At 37.7% G+C, this 18,770-nt stretch overlaps 1 protein-coding gene across 1 annotated transcript in view; it reads left to right on the forward strand.

Annotated features, from left to right (window-relative positions):
- The window catches only part of NUFIP2 (nuclear FMR1 interacting protein 2), a 31,125-nt gene that overhangs the window by 2,492 nt on the left and 9,863 nt on the right, over positions 1-18,770 (forward strand). Inside the window, exons 2-3 of the mRNA XM_086686454.1 lie at positions 3,123-4,847; positions 17,850-17,882. Coding sequence (XP_086542580.1) covers positions 3,123-4,847; positions 17,850-17,882 — 1,758 coding nt within the window. The remainder of the gene's footprint in view (positions 1-3,122; positions 4,848-17,849; positions 17,883-18,770) is intronic.

Genomic DNA, 18,770 nt, shown 5'->3' on the forward strand with positions numbered 1-18,770 from the left:
TTGCTTTATTATCGTTGCTTGGAAGATCAAACAGTATTACTGTTCAGATTCGGAAATTTTATTTTGTTGTCTCTACGTATAGAAGCAGCCCCTGAACCATTCAAGGTGGCGTCCTTCAAATCAGTAGGTCTTGTCCTGGAAGAGAATAAAGAGGGGAAACTGGGCTTGGCAGTTTTGAGAGAATGTAAACAATTTGGGATGAACAGTTTTTTATGTGTGTGGCCTGGTCACAATACTGTTGCTTCAACATGTATGATGCTAATTTACTAAGAAAACTTAGGAGGGTTTTTGAAATATATCTGTTGTATGTTGAAGTGGGCTTTTATGACCCATTACCCACAAACCTATAAAGAGGAACCTGTTTTCTTTATCCAGAAGAGGGCGCAAGAGAGGGCCAAATGTGTTCACTAATTTCGGTTTCTAATCCAAAAGCGAGATTTATCAGGACTCAAGTTTTGCACAGTCCATTTGAAGTAGTATTAGCATGGCAAACCTAAATAATAAAAGTGCAAAGAGCCCTGTGATTTCTCTCAGTAATTCTGTGGTGGTCGCATTTCTCTTAAATACCTAAGTTTTAAAAAGAAAATGTCTCTGGTACACTTTTTGCATACCAACAAAGTTGCCATGGAAAAAATTTTAAGTAGTTAAATGAAAAAATGTTTTTTTGCTATTAAAACTTGGGAGTATAGTGGCTCTGAGCTGTTACAAAATTGGTGATTTCTGATATCGGAGCCACTAAATACTAGTAATTTTAGGAAAGAATATCCTGGTTCACTTAAAAAATTTGGCTTTGGTCCAAGTCAATTTGGACACTGAATTTTTTTGTGTTTAAGACTGTTTACTTACCTTTGAGAAAGTTATGACTAATGGGCTCAAGAGTACAAAACTTTGTTTAGCTTGTTAGCATGTTAAATGGTATGTTTTTCTTTTTGGTCTAGAGTTGTATACAGGTAAACTTGTATATGTTAACGTTGAGAGCTCCTGTTTAGGAACTTGCTGCTTCTCTAAAGAAAAAAGAACCTTTCAGAAAACATCCTACCTAAGCAGAGATTTCTTCTTTAGTAGTTTCTTTCTTCAGTAGTTGTGTGGTTAGAATTTTTCCACCAAAAGTTTGACTTGATTGACTGTCAAAGCTCTTTTCAGCAGCCATTCTATTCTATTCTATTCTATTCTATTCTATTCTATTCTATTTGGCGGGGGTGGGGGTGCCTGGGTGACTCAGTCAGTTGAGTGTCTGACTCTTAATTTCAGCTTGGGTCAGGATCTCAGGGTTGTGGGATCAGCCCCTCATGGGGACTCCACACTGAGGGTGGAGCCTGCTTAAGATTCTCTCTTTCCCTTGCCCAACTCCACCATGCGAGCGCTTGCTCTCTTGTGCATGCTCCTGTCTCTAAAACAAATTTTAAAACAAAATTATTTTATGGTACAAGTTTTGTATGGTTCAGACTTAGGAATGATTATGCCTTAAGTATATTTTCTTGAATTATTTTCTGAAAGTTAATACAGTGGAATAAAATGCCCTTATTTGTTCATTTTTAGTGTCCTTTCTCTGATACAAAATGAGTGCCTTAAAATTAATAGTAAATCCTGTTGTGAATCTTCCCAGAATATGTTCTGTTCCATATCACATTCTTTTGAAGCAGTGATTCTGAAACTTAAAAAAAAAATCTTAGATTCCTTATGCTTTTTTTCCCTTTATTTTCAAATTTACATTGATTTATTTTGAAAGTGAGAGAAAGAGCACACAGGGTGCAAGCACAAGCCGGGGAGGAACAGAGAGAGGAAGAGAGAGAATCCCAAGCAGGCTTCGTGCTCAGTGCAGAGCCCAACTTGGGGCTTGAATTCACAAATTGTGAGCTCCTGACCTGAGCTGAAACCAAGAGTCAGACACTAAACTGACTGAGCCACCCAGGCGCCCCTAGATCCCTTATGCTTTTAAAATGGACAAAGAGCTTTTATGGGTTATATCTATACCAAATTGGGAATTAAAACAAAATTTCAAAATAAGACTATACAAGTTCACATGCCTTTTAGCCTTCATAGGCTAAAGGACCACAAGGATGAACGAAAGTGACAAATGTAAGTTAACTTGGTCTTATTGGACACCCTTCTGAAAGCTGCCTTAAATGAATATGTATCCTTCTATTTATGTTTCTAATGACCTCAAAATGCTTTTGGGAACATTTCATAAAAAGGTAGATAAGTAATGTCTCTATTTTACTGGTAGGGAAATGGGAATGGTTGTTACCAATTGAATAATGTAGAGTGATGAACTGTTTATGGCAGTTGAAGGTCTTAAATTACGCTTGAACACGTAGCAGTTTTTAAATTAGATACCTTTCATTGTAGTTTTGTTAGTAATTATTACAGCATCACTTGTGTAGGAAGTATTACTTAGTGATAGAAAACCATGTTCCAGGCTGACTGGAGTTCAGGTTTCCAGTTATCTGACTTAGGCAAGTTAATTTCTCTGAGAGTTTTTTTACCCAGATGTAAAATGAAGAAAATATATCTTACAGGAGTTAGAAATATTGGTACATAGTGGTCTGGTTTCATACATTAACAGTATGATCTAATGTCTGGGAATTGTCAAAATAGATTCAAGACTACTTTAGAAAAAGTTCACAATTGTTAGATTTTTGTTCAGCAGAATGCAGTAGAAACTGCTTGTGGTGACTGCCAGTCATTTGTGGTTTCATAGAAAGGGATTCTTTAATTTCCCTGAAATACATACAGTTACTGTATCAGTATAACTTGATTTGTGCCCAGAGGGTAGCTCTGATGTTAATTGTAAAGGAATTTTTATAGCAGCCTTGTGAGAACAGTGGGGAAGTTGATTTTGTTAGGTGAGAGATATTATGGCATACTGCTTAAGAGGTCTTGTTCTTTCTGACCTCAGACTTCGGTTTGAATCCCAGCTGGTTCAGTTTCTTGCTTGGCAGACTTCTAATCGGTAATATGGGGTGACAAGTGTTCTCATAGTTGTGAAATAATAAACATAGTAAAGCTAATGCTCATAGCATAGTGTCTAGCACATAGTAAATAGTCTTTAAATGTCAGGTAGTACTGTAATTTATGTTTTATAATTGTAAATCAAAACCTTTCTTTTTCCCCTTTTCTAGGCTATGGTGAACTAAATGGTAATGCTGGAGAAAGAGAAATATCTTTAAAGAGCCTGGGTTCTGATGAAGCTACCAACCCTATTTCCAGGGTCCTCAATGGCAACCAACAAATTGTAGACACTAATCTGAAGCAGACTGTAAAGGCCAACACCTTTGGGAAAGCAGGAATTAAAACCAGGAATTTCATTCAGAAGAACAGTATGGACAAAAAGAATGGGAAGTCTTACGAAAATAAATCTGGAGAGAACCAGTCTGTAGAGAAGACCGATACTGTAGCAATTCCAAATGGTGTTGTAACAAATAATTCTGGCTATATTACTAACGGTTATATGGGCAAAGGAGCAGATAATGATGGTAGTGGATCTGAGAGCGGATATACCACTCCTAAAAAAAGGAAAGCTAGGCGCAATAGTGCCAAGGGATGTGAAAACCTTAATTTAGTGCAGGACAAAATAATGCAACAAGAGACCAGTGTCCCAACCTTAAAACAGGGACTTGAAACTTTCAAGCCTGACTACAGTGAACAAAAGGGAAATCGAGTAGATAGTTCGAAGCCCATTTGGAAGTATGAAACTGGGCCTGGAGGAACAAATCGAGGAAAACCTGCTGTGGGTGATATGCTGCGGAAAAGCTCTGATATTAAACCCAGTGTGAGCGGCAAAAAGTTTGATGATCGGCCCAAAGGAAAACACGCTTCTGCTGTTACCTCCAAAGAGGACTCTTGGACCCTATTTAAACCACCCCCAGTTTTTCCAGTGGACAATAGCAGTGCTAAAATAGTTCCTAAAATAAGTTATGCAAGCAAAGTTAAGGAAAACCTCAACAAAACTGTACAGAACTCTTCTGTGTCACCATCTTCATCTTCATCCTCTTCGTCATCTGCTGGGGAAACTCAGACCCAGTCTTCAAGTCGGTTATCCCAGGTCCCAATGTCAGCGCTGAAATCTGTTACTTCGGCCAACTTTTCTAATGGGCCTGTTTTAGCAGGGACTGATGCAAGTGTGTATTCTCCAGGGGGTCAGCCACTGTTAACTACTGCTGCTAATACTCTAACACCCATCTCTTCTGGGACTGATTCAGTTCTCCAGGACATGAGTCTGACTTCAGCAGCTGTTGAACAAATTAAATCTAGCCTTTTCATCTATCCTTCAAATATGCAAACTGTGCTGTTGAGCACAGCACAAGTGGATCTACCCTCTCAGACAGATCAGCAAAACCTGGGGGATATCTTCCAGAATCAGTGGGGTTTATCTTTTATAAATGAGCCCAGTGCTGGCCCTGAGACTGTTATTGGGAAATCATCAGATCATAAAGTGATGGAGGTGACATTTCAAGGGGAATATCCTGCCACTTTGGTTTCACAGGGTGCTGAAATAATCCCCTCAGGAACTGAGCATCCTGTGTTTCCCAAGGCTTATGAGCTGGAAAAACGGACTAGTCCTCAAGTTCTGGGTAGCATTTTAAAATCTGGGACTACTAATGAGAGTGGAGCCTTATCCTTGGAACCCAGTCATATAGGTGATCTGCAAAAAGCAGACACCAGTAGTCAAGGTGCTTTAGTGTTTCTCTCAAAGGACTACGAGATAGAAAATCAAAATCCTCTGGCGTCTCCTACGAACACTTTGTTAGGCTCCGCCAAAGAACAGAGATACCAGAGAGGCCTAGAAAGAAATGATAGCTGGGGTTCTTTTGACCTGAGGGCTGCTATTGTATATCACACTAAAGGTAACTCATTTGTTCCTATATGAAGATTCTTCCTGCTCAATTTAGTATACATTTATAAGCTATTGTGTTAAGGGTGCATTTTGGAAATTACTATGAAATTCTTCAAGACTCAGAACTAAATTAAGAATAACCATGGATAAGCAGTTGATAAACTATTCAGGGTCTTTGGAAATAGTACTATTTAGAAGGAATGTTCACTTTTTCGACTTAAAACGTTTCTTTTCATATTTACAAGTATAGTTGACTTCCTACCTGTTTCAAATAGTGAAGAGGAATGGGGTGGTGCCTAAAGGGAGGACATTATATTTTCTCTTGTTATTTTTAAAACTTCTTTGAACAGATGTCCCCTCTTTTTTGCTTTTTATATCATACACTTCTTTATTAGCTCATTTGATTCTTCTAATTTGTGTAAAATGAGGAGTCGTCCAAAAAGATGGAGTGTCAAACTATTTTTTCTGGGTGCTGAATGGGAACTAGAAAATAATTTAGACAACTGCAGTGGCAAGCCCAATGAGCATTGTAGGAACCAGGCTCTTGGGGTCTGTACTTTTCATAGCCCCAAAGCCTATGTTAAGAAAGGAATCCGGTATCTTTCAAGTTCCATGCGAATACGTTTTTGAGAATATGGTTTATTTGTATCTTAAAGATTTGCTGTATGGTATAACTTATTTAAATCCCTACAGCAAATAATGAGGTTTAATGAATGTTTAAAACCTCAGTGCTATTGGGAACACTTCCATCTCTCCCTCTTCTAATAGAAATCTATACCCCACGCGTGCAGACACACACCTAATACATGCTGCACATTCCGATTTTTAACAGTGGCTCATTTAGGCAGTGACTTGGAACTGCAGGGAAGGGGCAGCATATCAGCTAAGTGGAGATGAGGTAATTCCCATATTTTCCCTGGAACAATCACTGCCTCAGAGATGAATAACAAAGCTATTTATGTGACTTTTAAGCAAATTACCTCTCTTCATACCTTTCCTTATCTGCAAACTGGAAGACATTTAGTAAAATGAACAGATGTACTTTTTCTATTTTTCTTCCTTTAAAAAATGGGAGTAAGTAGTAGTATTGCCTTGTGGCCGTTTAGGGGCAGAAATCCTGGCAGATGAAATTACCTGTCTTAACTTTTTCTCCAGCACTGCTGTTTGGAAGTAAATGAGTTAACCAGGAAATGGATGTTTTTAGGAAAGTTAAGGCAAAACAATTGCTTAGTTTCTTAAGACTTGTCAATTATAAGTTAAATCCTGCTGGGGGAGTTGGTGTTTTTGGTGTTATTTTCCATGCCATCTGCCCTCCAGAGACCATTGGGAAATTTTACCTGTGTATTTTGTACTGGTGGTCATTGTGTGAACCTGAGAGGATATCTGGTTATGTTCTTCCACAACATGCGAAAAATTCTGGGACAGGTTCCCTTAAATGGTTGGCTGGTGGTTTTATATGGATTTTTATTATGAAGAATTGCAGGCCTTTTTAAATGGGAAATTAATTTCTATTTATTACTAGGTATTCTGTGTGCGTTTTCCCTATAGATGGGCTAACTAGATGTGAAATCAGTGGTATTTAGATAAGCTAAATGCCTCAATGTGGATGCAGTTTATATTTAGTTTTGCTGGCATTACTGAAATACTTGCTTTAGTTGAGTGCATCAATTTGACTTTTATATTTGGATATTGATTGCCCAGCCTCCCCCCAACCCCCAACAAATAATGTTCAGTTCAGTTAGGTCCCAAAGTGGCAGGTTCTTTGAATTACTGCCAAATGTGGATGGTTCATTAGGTCATTAATTTCTCTTTTCTTTGAATTTGTTTTAAATCACAACCTTTTGAAGATCTGAAGATCTTTTTCATAAGTGAAGGCTGGCTTATTATTTTTAAGTTGTCTTAAACTCTAAAGGAGGTAATAATCAGTTGGGCTTATTGGAATATCCTTTAAAAGGGCCACCTGTATTTTCTTGTACCTTCAGTGTAGTCTTTTCTTTAAATGTTCAAAAGTAATCTCTTGGTTAAAGTTAAGCTTAGAAATGGAAGTTCTCTGCATACTTCCCAACTTCAAAAATAAGTCCTTCAATTTTATTTGGAAATAGGTAAGAACGTGCTTGGTATCAGTTCTGTAGGAATACTGCATTTTTTAGGTTAAACATTATTTGCAGCCTTAGAAGTACTGCAGATTTTTTAAAAATCTGTTCAGTATAATTGAGATGAAAAAAAGATACAATGAGGCATAAAAAAGGGATTGATGAGAATTCTAGTTCTTGGGATTTTTCTTTCACCTTTTGACACGTTATGGTGTAAAGTTTTAAGAAACAAGAGGGTTAATCTTTCTATTACCTGGGGGAATAGTGTACCATTACATAGCAGTATTAATATTGACTGTGAGATGTAGGTCCTATTTTCTTTTGATTTCAAGTGGCACTTAAGAGGCAAACTTTAAAGTGATACCTTTTTAAGTTGATTATGAAAAAAATTATATTCTAAGTTTTAAATTGATTATAAAATTTGATTTATACTCTAAAGTGGAACCTGTAACGAACCCCAGTGGCCTCCTCATCCAGCCTGAACATTTAAATAGCATTGTCATTCTTGTTTCACCTATCTACCTTCACACTTCTTTTGGTAGGAGTTTCAAAAACAAATTCCCGGTATCCTAACATTTTGCTAGTTGACACTTTAGTTATGTTAGAGTGATGGCTTTTAATGCACATACCCAAGACAGAACTGTTGCCTTCTTTAAAACATTTACTTTCAAAGGCTTCTAACATTAGACCCTAACTTTTTGAGGTGAATCTTTGATTTTGAAATAATCATTTGAAGTCATTGATTTGAAAAAGTCATTTGAAGCCAAGTCTGTTGAAATAAGGTAGGTTGATGTGAGTTGTGTGTTTGGTCAAAGTGTTCGTTTAAACGGGTTGATTTATCATGCCTAATACTGCACTGAAGGTTATCAAGTATTCAAAAAGCATTTATTTGTGTGTGTGTGTGTGTGTGTGTGTGTGTGTGTGTGTGTGTGTGTATGTATTTATGTTAACATCTTGCTATTTTGGAATATTCATTAAAAAATAATCTGAGGGTCGTCTGGGTGGCTCACTGGGTTAAGTGTCTGACTCTTGGTTTCGGCTCAGGTCATGATCTCGCTTTTCCTGAGTTCAAGATCTGTGTTGGGCTCTGGTCTGTCAGTGCAGAGCCTGCTTGGGATTCTCTCCCACTCTCTTTGCCCTTCCCCTGCTCGTGCTTGCTCTTTCTCTCAAAATAAATAAACAAACTTAAAAAAAAAGATAATTTGATAGGTAAATTATACCCAGCATATAGAGATGCGAGGGAGATGAATATGGTAAGATAATTCTTGATAGTTGAGGTGAGTTAACATCAAAGTTATCTAGTATAAAATATCCCTGAGGTAACACTAAGCTACTACATGAAATTTTAAAAATTTATTTCTCTGTTACTTCCATAGGTTATTGGCATAAATTATTTGCTTCACTAGATCTAGGCTACACCCTGGAATAAAAATGTATTTTAACTCTAGGTGGTTCTAATTGCCTGCTAGGATTGGGAACTCCTGAGTCTAGAGAGCTTTCATCAGCTTAATCCTTTTTTTCTTTCCTCTGCCACAGTTGTGCAGTAATAATTGTGTGTGTGTGTGTGTGTGTGTGTGTGTGTGTGTGTGTTTTCCTTTCCCTTAAGATGTACTTATTATAGGCAAAGTACTTTGCTTAGTTGAGGAAGATTTTGACAGGGTGAGTCTTTTTCTTTGAAGAGCTTAAGTAGAGGAGAAAACAATACACAAGTTTATAAGGCAAGATTTGAGTGTCGTGGATATAAATAACTAGAAGCTTTCAATGGAGGGAGAATTTCTAATGGAATAAAGGTGGGAAGAGTAAGTGCAGGCAGGGTATGTTTTCATTGACGCAGCATCATTTAAACTGGGTTTTGATGGGTGGGGAAATGCAAAGAAGAGGAAGATAATAGATAAGTTGGAGAACCTGAGTAGATGTAAATGTTGGAAGGGATCCGCTTTGGATGTGGTGAGGAAATAGAAAAGAGAAGGAAGGTAAGTTGCTGCCAGATCATCAGATCAGTCTGGAGGCAGTGGGGGAGCTGCTCAATATCAGTGATAGGCTGGTGAGATGGAAGTAACTTAAACACAGGGATTTTAACACTGTTATTCCCAGTTCCTGTGTACCTGAAAAGATCAGTTGTCATTTTTAAGCCTGAGTTTCCTAATTTATAACTATATCAGTCTTTGTTTTATTCTATCAGATTGTACTACAGTGTTTCAGAAATTGAGTTGAGGGGCACCTGGGTGGCTCAGTGGGTTAAGCATCCGACTCTCAGGTCATGATCTCACGGTTCATGAGTTTGAGCCTTGCACTGGAGTCCTTGCTGATAGCACAGAGCCTGCTTGGGATTCGGTCTCTCCCTCTCTCTGCCCCTCCCCTGCTTACTCCCTTACTCTCTCAAAATAAAAAGTAAACTTTAAGAAATAAAAATAAAAGTTGAGTTAGTATTAAGTAATTGACTTACAGATCTGCTTTCTGGTAGGTTATTGTGGCCAATTTGTTGGGTATATTGAAAGCCATTTTTCTGATGAACTCTTGGAATAAATAGTTCAGGCAGAGAAATGACAAAAGGTTTTCCCTTTTGTATTTGCAGTCAATGTGAATGTATTATTTACCTGAAAATAAACATTTACTTTTTAAAAAGAAGGTTTTTGGGTTTATGAATGAAGAAACTGGTAAATACCTCTTATATGTACAGGGTGTGATGAGACAGGAGGCAAGTTATGGTTAGTCCATAAAAGGGAGAGGGGGATTATGTATACAGTTTAGACTTTTGTTCATAGAATCTGAATACTAAATTTTCTCCTTTAAACACAATGCTGAAGAAATATTTTCACCTTTACTGCATTTTGCTCCATGATTGCTTATGGCATCACAGCTATCTTACAATCTTATTAACAATTGCCTGCAGATTTGACTTTGGTTTCAGCCCTAGTTCAATTTCCTAGATTGGGGAAGGATCCTTTTTTCCGTCCTCTCTAATATGGGACATATAGGAATGTTTGTAACAAGTAATTTAATATGGTTGTGAGATCCTTTCTTTTGCCAGTGACTTAACCATTTTAGTATCTATATAAGATGCTTGATTTCTCATTAAGTGTGTTTTATGAGTGTAATAATTACGAATTTACTTTGGTATTATTCAAAAAGGTAGCTTACCAGGAATTTATGGAAGGTAAAATTTAATCCTCAGATTTTAGTAGCTTACCTCCTGAAGGTGAGGGAAGTAACCATCCATGCTATAACAGCAGAAATTGTCTATTAGTATCTTAGTAGTAGCAGTTTCATTCCGAGCAACTTGAATTTGATATTTTACCTTAAAAGTAAACTGGATTAGAATAAGTATAGCAGTAGAAATGAACAAAACCCCTCAAGCTCCAAGTTTCTAACGTATGTATTTAGAGGTGGTCAAGACAGTTCTGTTTAGTCTTTAGCTCCAAATTGGGAATGTAAGATTGAAATTGATGGGGTGAAGAGTTCATTAAGCATCTCCTGAAAAGGTGATGACTTCTAACTAAGTACTTGAGTCAAATTTACTTGAAAATAAGCTGTTACCAGAGTGCCTGGCTGGTTCAGTTGGTAGAGCATGCACCTCAGTCAGTCCTTAGGGTCATGAGTTGGAGCCCCATGTTGGGAATAGAAGTTACTTAAAGTTTATTTTATTAAAAAAAAATTGTTTAGGGGCGCCTGGGTGGCGCAGTCGGTTAAGCGTCCGACTTCAGCCAGGTCACGATCTCGCGGTCCGTGAGTTCGAGCCCCGCGTCAGGCTCTGGGCTGATGGCTCGGAGCCTGGAGCCTGTTTCCGATTCTGTGTCTCCCTCTCTCTCTGCCCCTCCCCCGTTCATGCTCTGTCTCTCTCTGTCCCAAAAATAAATAAAAAACGTTGAAAAAAAAAGTAAAAAAAAAAAATTGTTTATTTTTGAAAGACAGAGTGCAGGCAGGGGAGGGGCAGAGAGAGGGAGACACAGAATCTGAAGCAGGCTCCAGGCTCAGTGCTATTGGCACAGAGCCTGATGTGGGGCTCAAACTTAAAAAATGAGATGATGATCTGAGAGCTGAAGTCGACGATTAAACAACTGAGTCACCTTGGTGCCCCTTACTTAAGTTTTTTAAACATTTATTTATTTTGAGAGATCCCATGTGAGTTGGGGAGAGGGAGAGAAAATCCCAAGCAGGCTCTCTGCTGTCAGTGTGGAGGCCCATCTGACTTAGCCACCCAGGCACCTCTAAAATTTATTTTAAAAAAGAAAATAAGCTGTTCATTCTCTATGGGTATAGTCAAAATGGAAAAGGAAAGGGTGAGAAGTTTCTGGCAGCCTTCTTTGCAAAAGAATAGGGAGGTACAGTGGACTGGTTGGGAAAGGAAATCAGAAGAGCAAAAAACATGGTGGTGAGATAGCCAGTAATCATCAAAAATTGGGTAAATCTGGAATAGAAGGGGGAAAAGTAGAATTTAATAATGTCACTACCCCTGCTGAATTTTACAGAATTTGATCTAAATGGCTTGAATAAGGATTGGAAGGCAAGATCCATAGTAAATTGATCTGGGGATACTTAATTATGGGAGTCTTCTTTTTGACCTTATATATTTTGTTTGTTTGTTTGTTTGTTTTTTTGGTGTGTGTGAGGGGGAACCTGTGCTTTTTAAAAGTAAAAATAATAATAATAAGCCTCAAGTTGGCTTTAACCCTCTTAGCTTGTCTTTTTCTTTGAAGAATTAAAAGCTGAAATTTTGACTGGACCATATGAAATGACTTTCTGTAGGTCACAGAAGGTTGAATATCAGTTTCAAATGGGCCTACCTAATACTACTTTGTTCTATTATTACTTCCTGATGACTGATTTACAAGTGGTATTTCATTCAAAATCAATATTCACATATGGCACCAAGCTCTGTGCAAAGCAATCGTGATAATTAGATGAAATAAGGATTCATGTCGTTAAGGTCTAATAGGAAAACATACATGGAAAGAAATATATTACTAGTGTGATGGCTCTGTAGAAAAAATATATAAAATACATTTGGAACATAGAGAAACCCTTAAGGTGGGTGGTGGGGTCAGGGTAGGCTAGTCAAGACTCAGAAGAAGTGGAACCAATTTATTGATGTACACCTGTGTCCAGTGCTAGAAATGTAATACAAGACAAACAGATTCATTCTCCCTGTAGGCAGTGAGAATCCACTGAAGTGTTTTGGTCACTTTCAGGTTTGTATTTTTATTTATTTAAAAAAAAATTTTTAATGTTTATTTATTATTGAGAGACAGAGCATGAGCATGGGTGGGGCACAGAGAGGGGGAGAGACAGAATCTGAAGCAGGCTGTAGGCTCTGAGCTGTCAGCACAGAGCATGATGCAGTGCTTGAACTCATGAACTGTGAGATCATGACCTGAGCCAAAGTCAGTCGCTCAACCAGTTGAGCCACCCAGGCGCCCCTCAGGTTTGTAGTTTTAGAGGAAAAGAGTGTTAGCCATGGTGTAGAAGATAGAAGGTAAGGCCCAATTAAGGGCAAGAGAGGCCTGTTAAAAGATTACACTGCAGAAATGTTCTGTAAGATACCATTGCTTGAACCAGGCAGTGACATCTGGCTAGAAAAAAAGAGGGTGACTAGAAAGTTAAGTGTCTTAACTTTGAGTAAGGATTGCAGTAGTTGAACACTCCCTCCCTAAATTCTCTAATTTGCATCTCCTTAACAACCCACTTTCCTACTTTGTACATCTTCAGCATAACCTTCCTTATATCATTCTCTTTTCCTCAAAGGTTTATGTTCTTTTGGTCTCCTTTTCATGCTACTCAAACTCCTGGGTAATCTCATCCAATTCTGCTGCTGTGTGTTAAGCTCGAAACTTCAATTGCTTTTACTCTGAGTTCAGACCATGTATATTCAGCATCACCGCTCCCAATTCTTTGTATATGAAATGGAATTCCAAACCCTGATTGTTAGGTTATATAGATCCTGTCTCTAACATATCCATTTTTTTCCTTTCCATCTCTAATACAGCTGTCCTAATTTCTTCACTTTTGCAGTAACATTTACTGGGCTCTTTTTCTGTACAGTAGTCCCACCTTATCCGTGGTTTTGCTTTCCGCGGTTTCAGTTGCCCACGGTCAACTGTGGTCTGGAAGCAGATGATCCTTCTGAATCGTCAGAAGGTCAGTAGTAGTCTAATGCTACATCACAGTGCCTATTGTCATTCATCTCACTTCATCTCATCATGTAGGCATTTTTTCATCTCACATCATCACAAGAAGAATGTAAGTACAGTACAATGAGAGAGAGCCCACACTCAATGTAACTTTTTTTTACAGTGTATTGTTATAATGGTTCTATTTTACTGTTAATCTCTCACTGTGCCTAATTTATAAATTAAACTTTATCATAGGCATGTGGTATGTATGTATAGGAAAAAACTTAGTATATATAGCGTGTGATACTATTTGCAGTTTTAGGCATCCACTGGAGGGGAGGGTCTTAATGTATCTCTTGCAGATAAGGGAGAGGACTACTGTACTGTCATTTCATCCATACTCTCTAGTTGAAACTTCAGTCATTACTAATATTTAGTACAATAATCTCAGATCTCTTCAGTGACTTCCTTCACCTATATGATTAAACAGTAAACTTTCCTTCATTTGTGCCTTTGTGCTGTCCCCCGAATAGCAGAATAGCATTTATCTGTGTGTAAATCTTTCATTCTTAGTGACTTTCAGCTCTGCTCCTGAATAGTGTTTTTTCTAAATCTTTTTGTCTTAGTGACTTCAGCCTTACTAAATTAATTGTGACCACTAAAGCATAGATCAGTAAACTTTTTATGTGAGTGATCAGGTAGTAAATATTTTGGGCTTTGTGAGCCATAGGGTCTCTCCTTGGAATTCTGGTTACTTGATTCTGCCTTGTACACAAAAACAGTCATGGGTAATATGTAAAATGGAGGTGGCTCTCTTCCATAAAACTTTATTTGCAAAGACAGAAGTCAGTTTTGCTGACCCCCTGCTTTTAGCACACCTCATACTTCAATATCACCAAGCTTTGTCCATGCTGATGCTTCTACCTAGAAAAGTTGTATATTCTACGGAGTTTACAGAGGCAGAGCCTTTGTTTTTGTGTCTATATTCCTAGCCCCTAAATAGTACTTTTTAATCCACTTAGAATTTAGGATTTTTAGGTTATTGGACATTTATGGTAGGGAGCTCTGTAGAAAGTAATCTGCTTTAGAAAGTTGAATGTTAAATTTTCTTCAGTAACTATTTGCATAATTGGGTACTGGGATCCAACTCTAACAAAAACTGGGAAGTTAAAGACCAGGGGTGGGGAGCATTATTAAAAGTAGAAAGATTAATTACTGTGTAATGATTTTGTATAGTTGGATGTATCTTATTCTTCAACTTCTTTCTGTTAGGGTAATTAAAACAGTTACACAGAGTAACTCATTTTATATTTAGAATCTGCATTAAGACTTGTAATTTAAAAGAGGGCAAAATGTAATTTACTTCTTTCCTATATATTCTCTCTTACTAGCTTCTTGTTAGCCTTAGTAAGGTTGTTTAAGGGTAGCAAGTAAACATGCAAATAGTATTTAATTTATTTCCCTTTCTTTTTGATTCATGGAAACTTGTAATTCTAATCAAGGAAATCAAGTTGCTACTTGTTATAGAAGTATTAAATATTAAATAACTAGAAGGGGAATTGCATTCATTTTTCAGTTCAACACTTAAGATAATGCTGATTTATTTCTTGGCCAGAAGCTAAGTTGGCCCATGGCTAATTTTTAGCTAGGTCATATGGCTCTTTCCTTTTCTCAAAAGGCATAATCAAATTCACTATTCCAGAGCCCTGTTTGAAGGTAATAAAACTTTCTTACCAGAAATCATTTAAAATCTATATATTTAAAACCTAAAGCTGAATGTTCTGGTTTAAGCTAAGGAAACCTCTTCAATCCAATAAAGAAATTGGGTGACTGCGGGGCGCCTGGGTGGCGCAGTCGGTTAAGCATCCGACTTCAGCCAGGTCACGATCTCGCGGTCCGTGAGTTCGAGCCCCGCGTCGGGCTCTGGGCTGATGGCTCAGAGCCTGGAGCCTGTTTCCGATTCTGTGTCTCCCTCTCTCTCTGCCCCTCCCCCGTTCATGCTCTGTCTCTCTCTGTCCCAAAAATAAATAAAAAAAAAACGTTGAAAAAAAAAAAAAAGAAATTGGGTGACTGCAAATAGTTATTTTCATTTTTACTCTAACATTTATATGCTTGCCTTTAAAGTAGTATAGTTGTTACTGTGACAATCTTGAGTGTTGTCCCCTTCCCCCCCCCAAAAAAAAGATGGGAGGGGAAGGGGCAGGTTGAGGTTTGTGGTGGGGAAGAGAAAAGCATATTTTACAGCTTAGGGGGCTAAAATGAAAAGTTTTTGTTTTTCTAAACATACAACTAAATAATATATTTTTACATTAAGCAAACTTAACAATGAGCATCAGGTAACTGATGCATACAGAACTTGGGAATTTGTTGCAAAATGTGAGATTTCTGTACTTTCACTAAAAAATATGTTTGTTGAATTAGTTTTTTGAAGATAGGTCAACAAAGGAAAGGCTTACTTATCTTTGGACTTAAAGCTCTTCTGAGGTACAGAAATTTGTAGGATAACAGCTCTACTGACCATTTCAACTATTCCTAATTGTCTGACACTAATAGAATTAGAAATTATATTAAAGTGATAGATATGAGTGCCATGACTAGAATAGCCTTTTCTGATTTATGTTCTTTTTTCCTGATTAGATTGATTACAATTCTCTCTCCTTAGACCTAGGAGACTTTTTCCTGCCAATCTTTGGATGGGCCTGTGCCCAGCGATTTAAAGCCCATAACATCCATCTAAGCTCTTGGACCAAGTGACAACTAGTGAAGTACTTCCCGGTTTTTGTTTTATCAGGCACTTGTTGTGATACTTTGAATGCAATTTTATCTGGATAATTACTTTGATTTTTTTGAATAATTAACCTATTGGTCCAAACATCCAATTCTGATAAATTTTCAAAACTTTAAAAGTGTTTTTAGGAGTGAATATGATGAGGAGTACAGGGAAGTAGGGAGAATGTGATTCTACCATTCTTTGCCTCCAACCGTAAACATAAAATAAAAAAATAATTTTAGATTTATATACTTTTAGCCCTGGGGAGGGATTATGTTGTACCTTAACTGTAACCTATGTCCAGATATATCCTTCTTAATGAGCTTCAGTTTTATTTTTCTTTAACTGCAATTGGTCACTGATAAATTGTATAGAAAACAATTACACAGAATCCAGTAATAGAGAATAAAATCACTTTTTTGTCTTTTAAAATGGTAGTTGTGGGGCGCCTGGGTGGCGCAGTCGGTTGAGCGTCCGACTTCAGCCAGGTCACGATCTCGCGGTCCGGGAGTTCGAGCCCCGCGTCGGGCTCTGGGCTGATGGCTCAGAGCCTGGAGCCTGTTTCCGATTCTGTGTCTCCCTCTCTCTCTGCCCCTCCCCCGTTCATGCTCTGTCTCTCTCTGTCCCAAAAATAAATAAAAAACGTTTAAAAAAAAAAAAAATAAAATAAAATAAAATGGTAGTTGTATGGCCATGGGAAGAGCACTTATTCTCATAGTTATAGTTCATTCTTCCTACTAAGTTGTCTTTGTTTACATTGTAAATCTCTTAATAGGGTATTTCCTTTCAAAGTCCCAATTCTTAGGTGCTTGTGGTATAATAGTCATCTTCTGTCTTACACATCAAGCCTTCAAATAAGCCATCTGTGAAGCTTTCTGGTATGCTTCCAGATACAATTTTTCTTGCTTTTTCTCCGTCACTACAGTTTGGTCATGTACATATTTTCTTTGCTGTGGGATATCAAAGTAATAAGCACTTTGTAGATAATCATATTTGAATGGAATTGGAGCAAATGAGGATTGTGTGTTACTAATAAAGGAGTATGGATTAGCATTTTGACCTTATGGGTTAAAAATAAGAGTAGGGGTAGGAGCGCCTGGGTGGTGCAGTCAGTTGAGCTTTTGACTGTCGGTTTCAGCTTGGGTCATGATCTCAGGGTTTGTGAGTTCGAGCTCCGTGTTGGGCTCTGTGCTGACAACGTGGAGCATGCTTGTGATTCTTTCTCTTGCTCTCTCTCTGTCCCCTGCTCATGCTCGCTCACTTTCTCAAATAAACTTAAAAAAAAATTAAAAAAGAAAATAAGAGTAGGTGTAGTTTGAAGAACAGAACCACTTGCCTGTAGCAAAGAGTTAGGTAAAATTTTAATAAGGTGTTTTAAGCATCATACTTAATTAAATTTGGATGCTTCATTCAGAAGACTTGGGTAGCTCATTGGGTTATGATGGGTTGCCAAAAAATACTTCAAGGGCACCTGGGTGGCTCACTCGGTTAAGCATCCGACTTAAGCTCAGGTCATGATCTCATGGTTCATGGGTTCAAGCCCCGTGTTGGGCTCTGTGCTGACAGCTTGGAGCTTGGAGCCTGCTTAAGATTCTGTGTCTCCCTCTCTCTACCCCTCCCCCATTCATACTCTGTCTCTCCTCTCCCCAAAATAAGTAAACATTAAAAAAATTTTTTTAACCTCGTTTTTAGTAATAATGAGCTATTATAGGAAATATTTTATCTATAGAATTCTTCTGCATATCTTTGCTATTTGTGTAGACAGAATTGCTCTCTTGGTAGTTTGATTTCAGATAATTATTGACTATCTATAATCAACCCTTAAGGTAATCTGAAGAATACTTCTTGACAATTCCAAGAGAATAAGAATGTCATGTCTGAGATTTAGCAGAACTGTGCTATTTCAACCCTACCTCTATCTCGGCAATAACCAGTCTAGATTTTTTAGGTTTAGAGTGGAAAGCATAGCTTTAAACTTTGCTCTGTAAAACTTACTGTATAAAATAATCTGCCTGTTTTTTTTTTTTTTTTCTTTGCAGAAATGGAATCTGTTTGGAATTTGCAGAAGCAAGGTAAGAATAGTTAGGTTACCTAAAATGTTAGTACTAATGACTAATTGGGTTATGTTTGGGTGGTAATAATATGGAATAGTTCACCTACCAAGTGAACAGTCTTTGTATTTTGAATTATTTATATCTGGGGAAACACTATAAGTGAAACAAGAATATATGAAAATACTCTTTACTTGTTAGGTGAAGAAACTACATTTTTCCCTCCTGTGAAAGTAAGAACATAAATATTTTTAATCTAGGAAACCAACATGAATAGGTGTTTCCACTTGTAGCCAGTCTTTATCTGTTTTGTGTGGTAGACAAGTGGTAGCCCAAGAACTGAAATTCATGGTTCAGAAAAATACTAGGTGTCTTAGAAACCTTATTTGGTCTGTATATTCTCTGAAATAATAGATGGTTAAAAATCTTGGGGCGCCTGGGTGGCTTAGTCGGTTGGGCATCCGACTTCAGCTCAGGTCACGATCTCGCGGTCTGTGAGTTCGAGCCCCGCGTTGGGCTCTGGGCTAATGGCTCAGAGCCTGGAGCCTGCTTCCGATTCTGTGTCTCCCTCTCTCTCTGCCCCTCCCCCGTTCATGCTGTCTCTCTCTGTCTCAAAAATAAATAAACGTTAAAAAAAAAAATCTTAAGAATAGCAAATTAGCTTCCTTTATAAACTACAAGTGTAAGATGTGAATAGCAAGAAGGCAAAGGGACTGAATAATCCACATCTGGAATATTTGGAATTTTCAAAAATTTTAAATTGGTTATAATTATTGTGTGCTTTTCCAAATATTAAAATGTGGTAGCTTTGGAATACCTGAAATAAAGTAAGTTTTAGTCTGGAGAACTAATAGCTAATACATTTGGGCTTTCAGAACCCTGTAGCTGAATTGCATCCTATTTCCCATC

This window comes from Puma concolor, chromosome E1 (genome assembly GCF_028749965.1).
Source record: "Puma concolor isolate L17-30 chromosome E1, mPumCon1.1.hap2, whole genome shotgun sequence".
Classification (NCBI taxonomy): domain Eukaryota; kingdom Metazoa; phylum Chordata; class Mammalia; order Carnivora; family Felidae; genus Puma; species Puma concolor.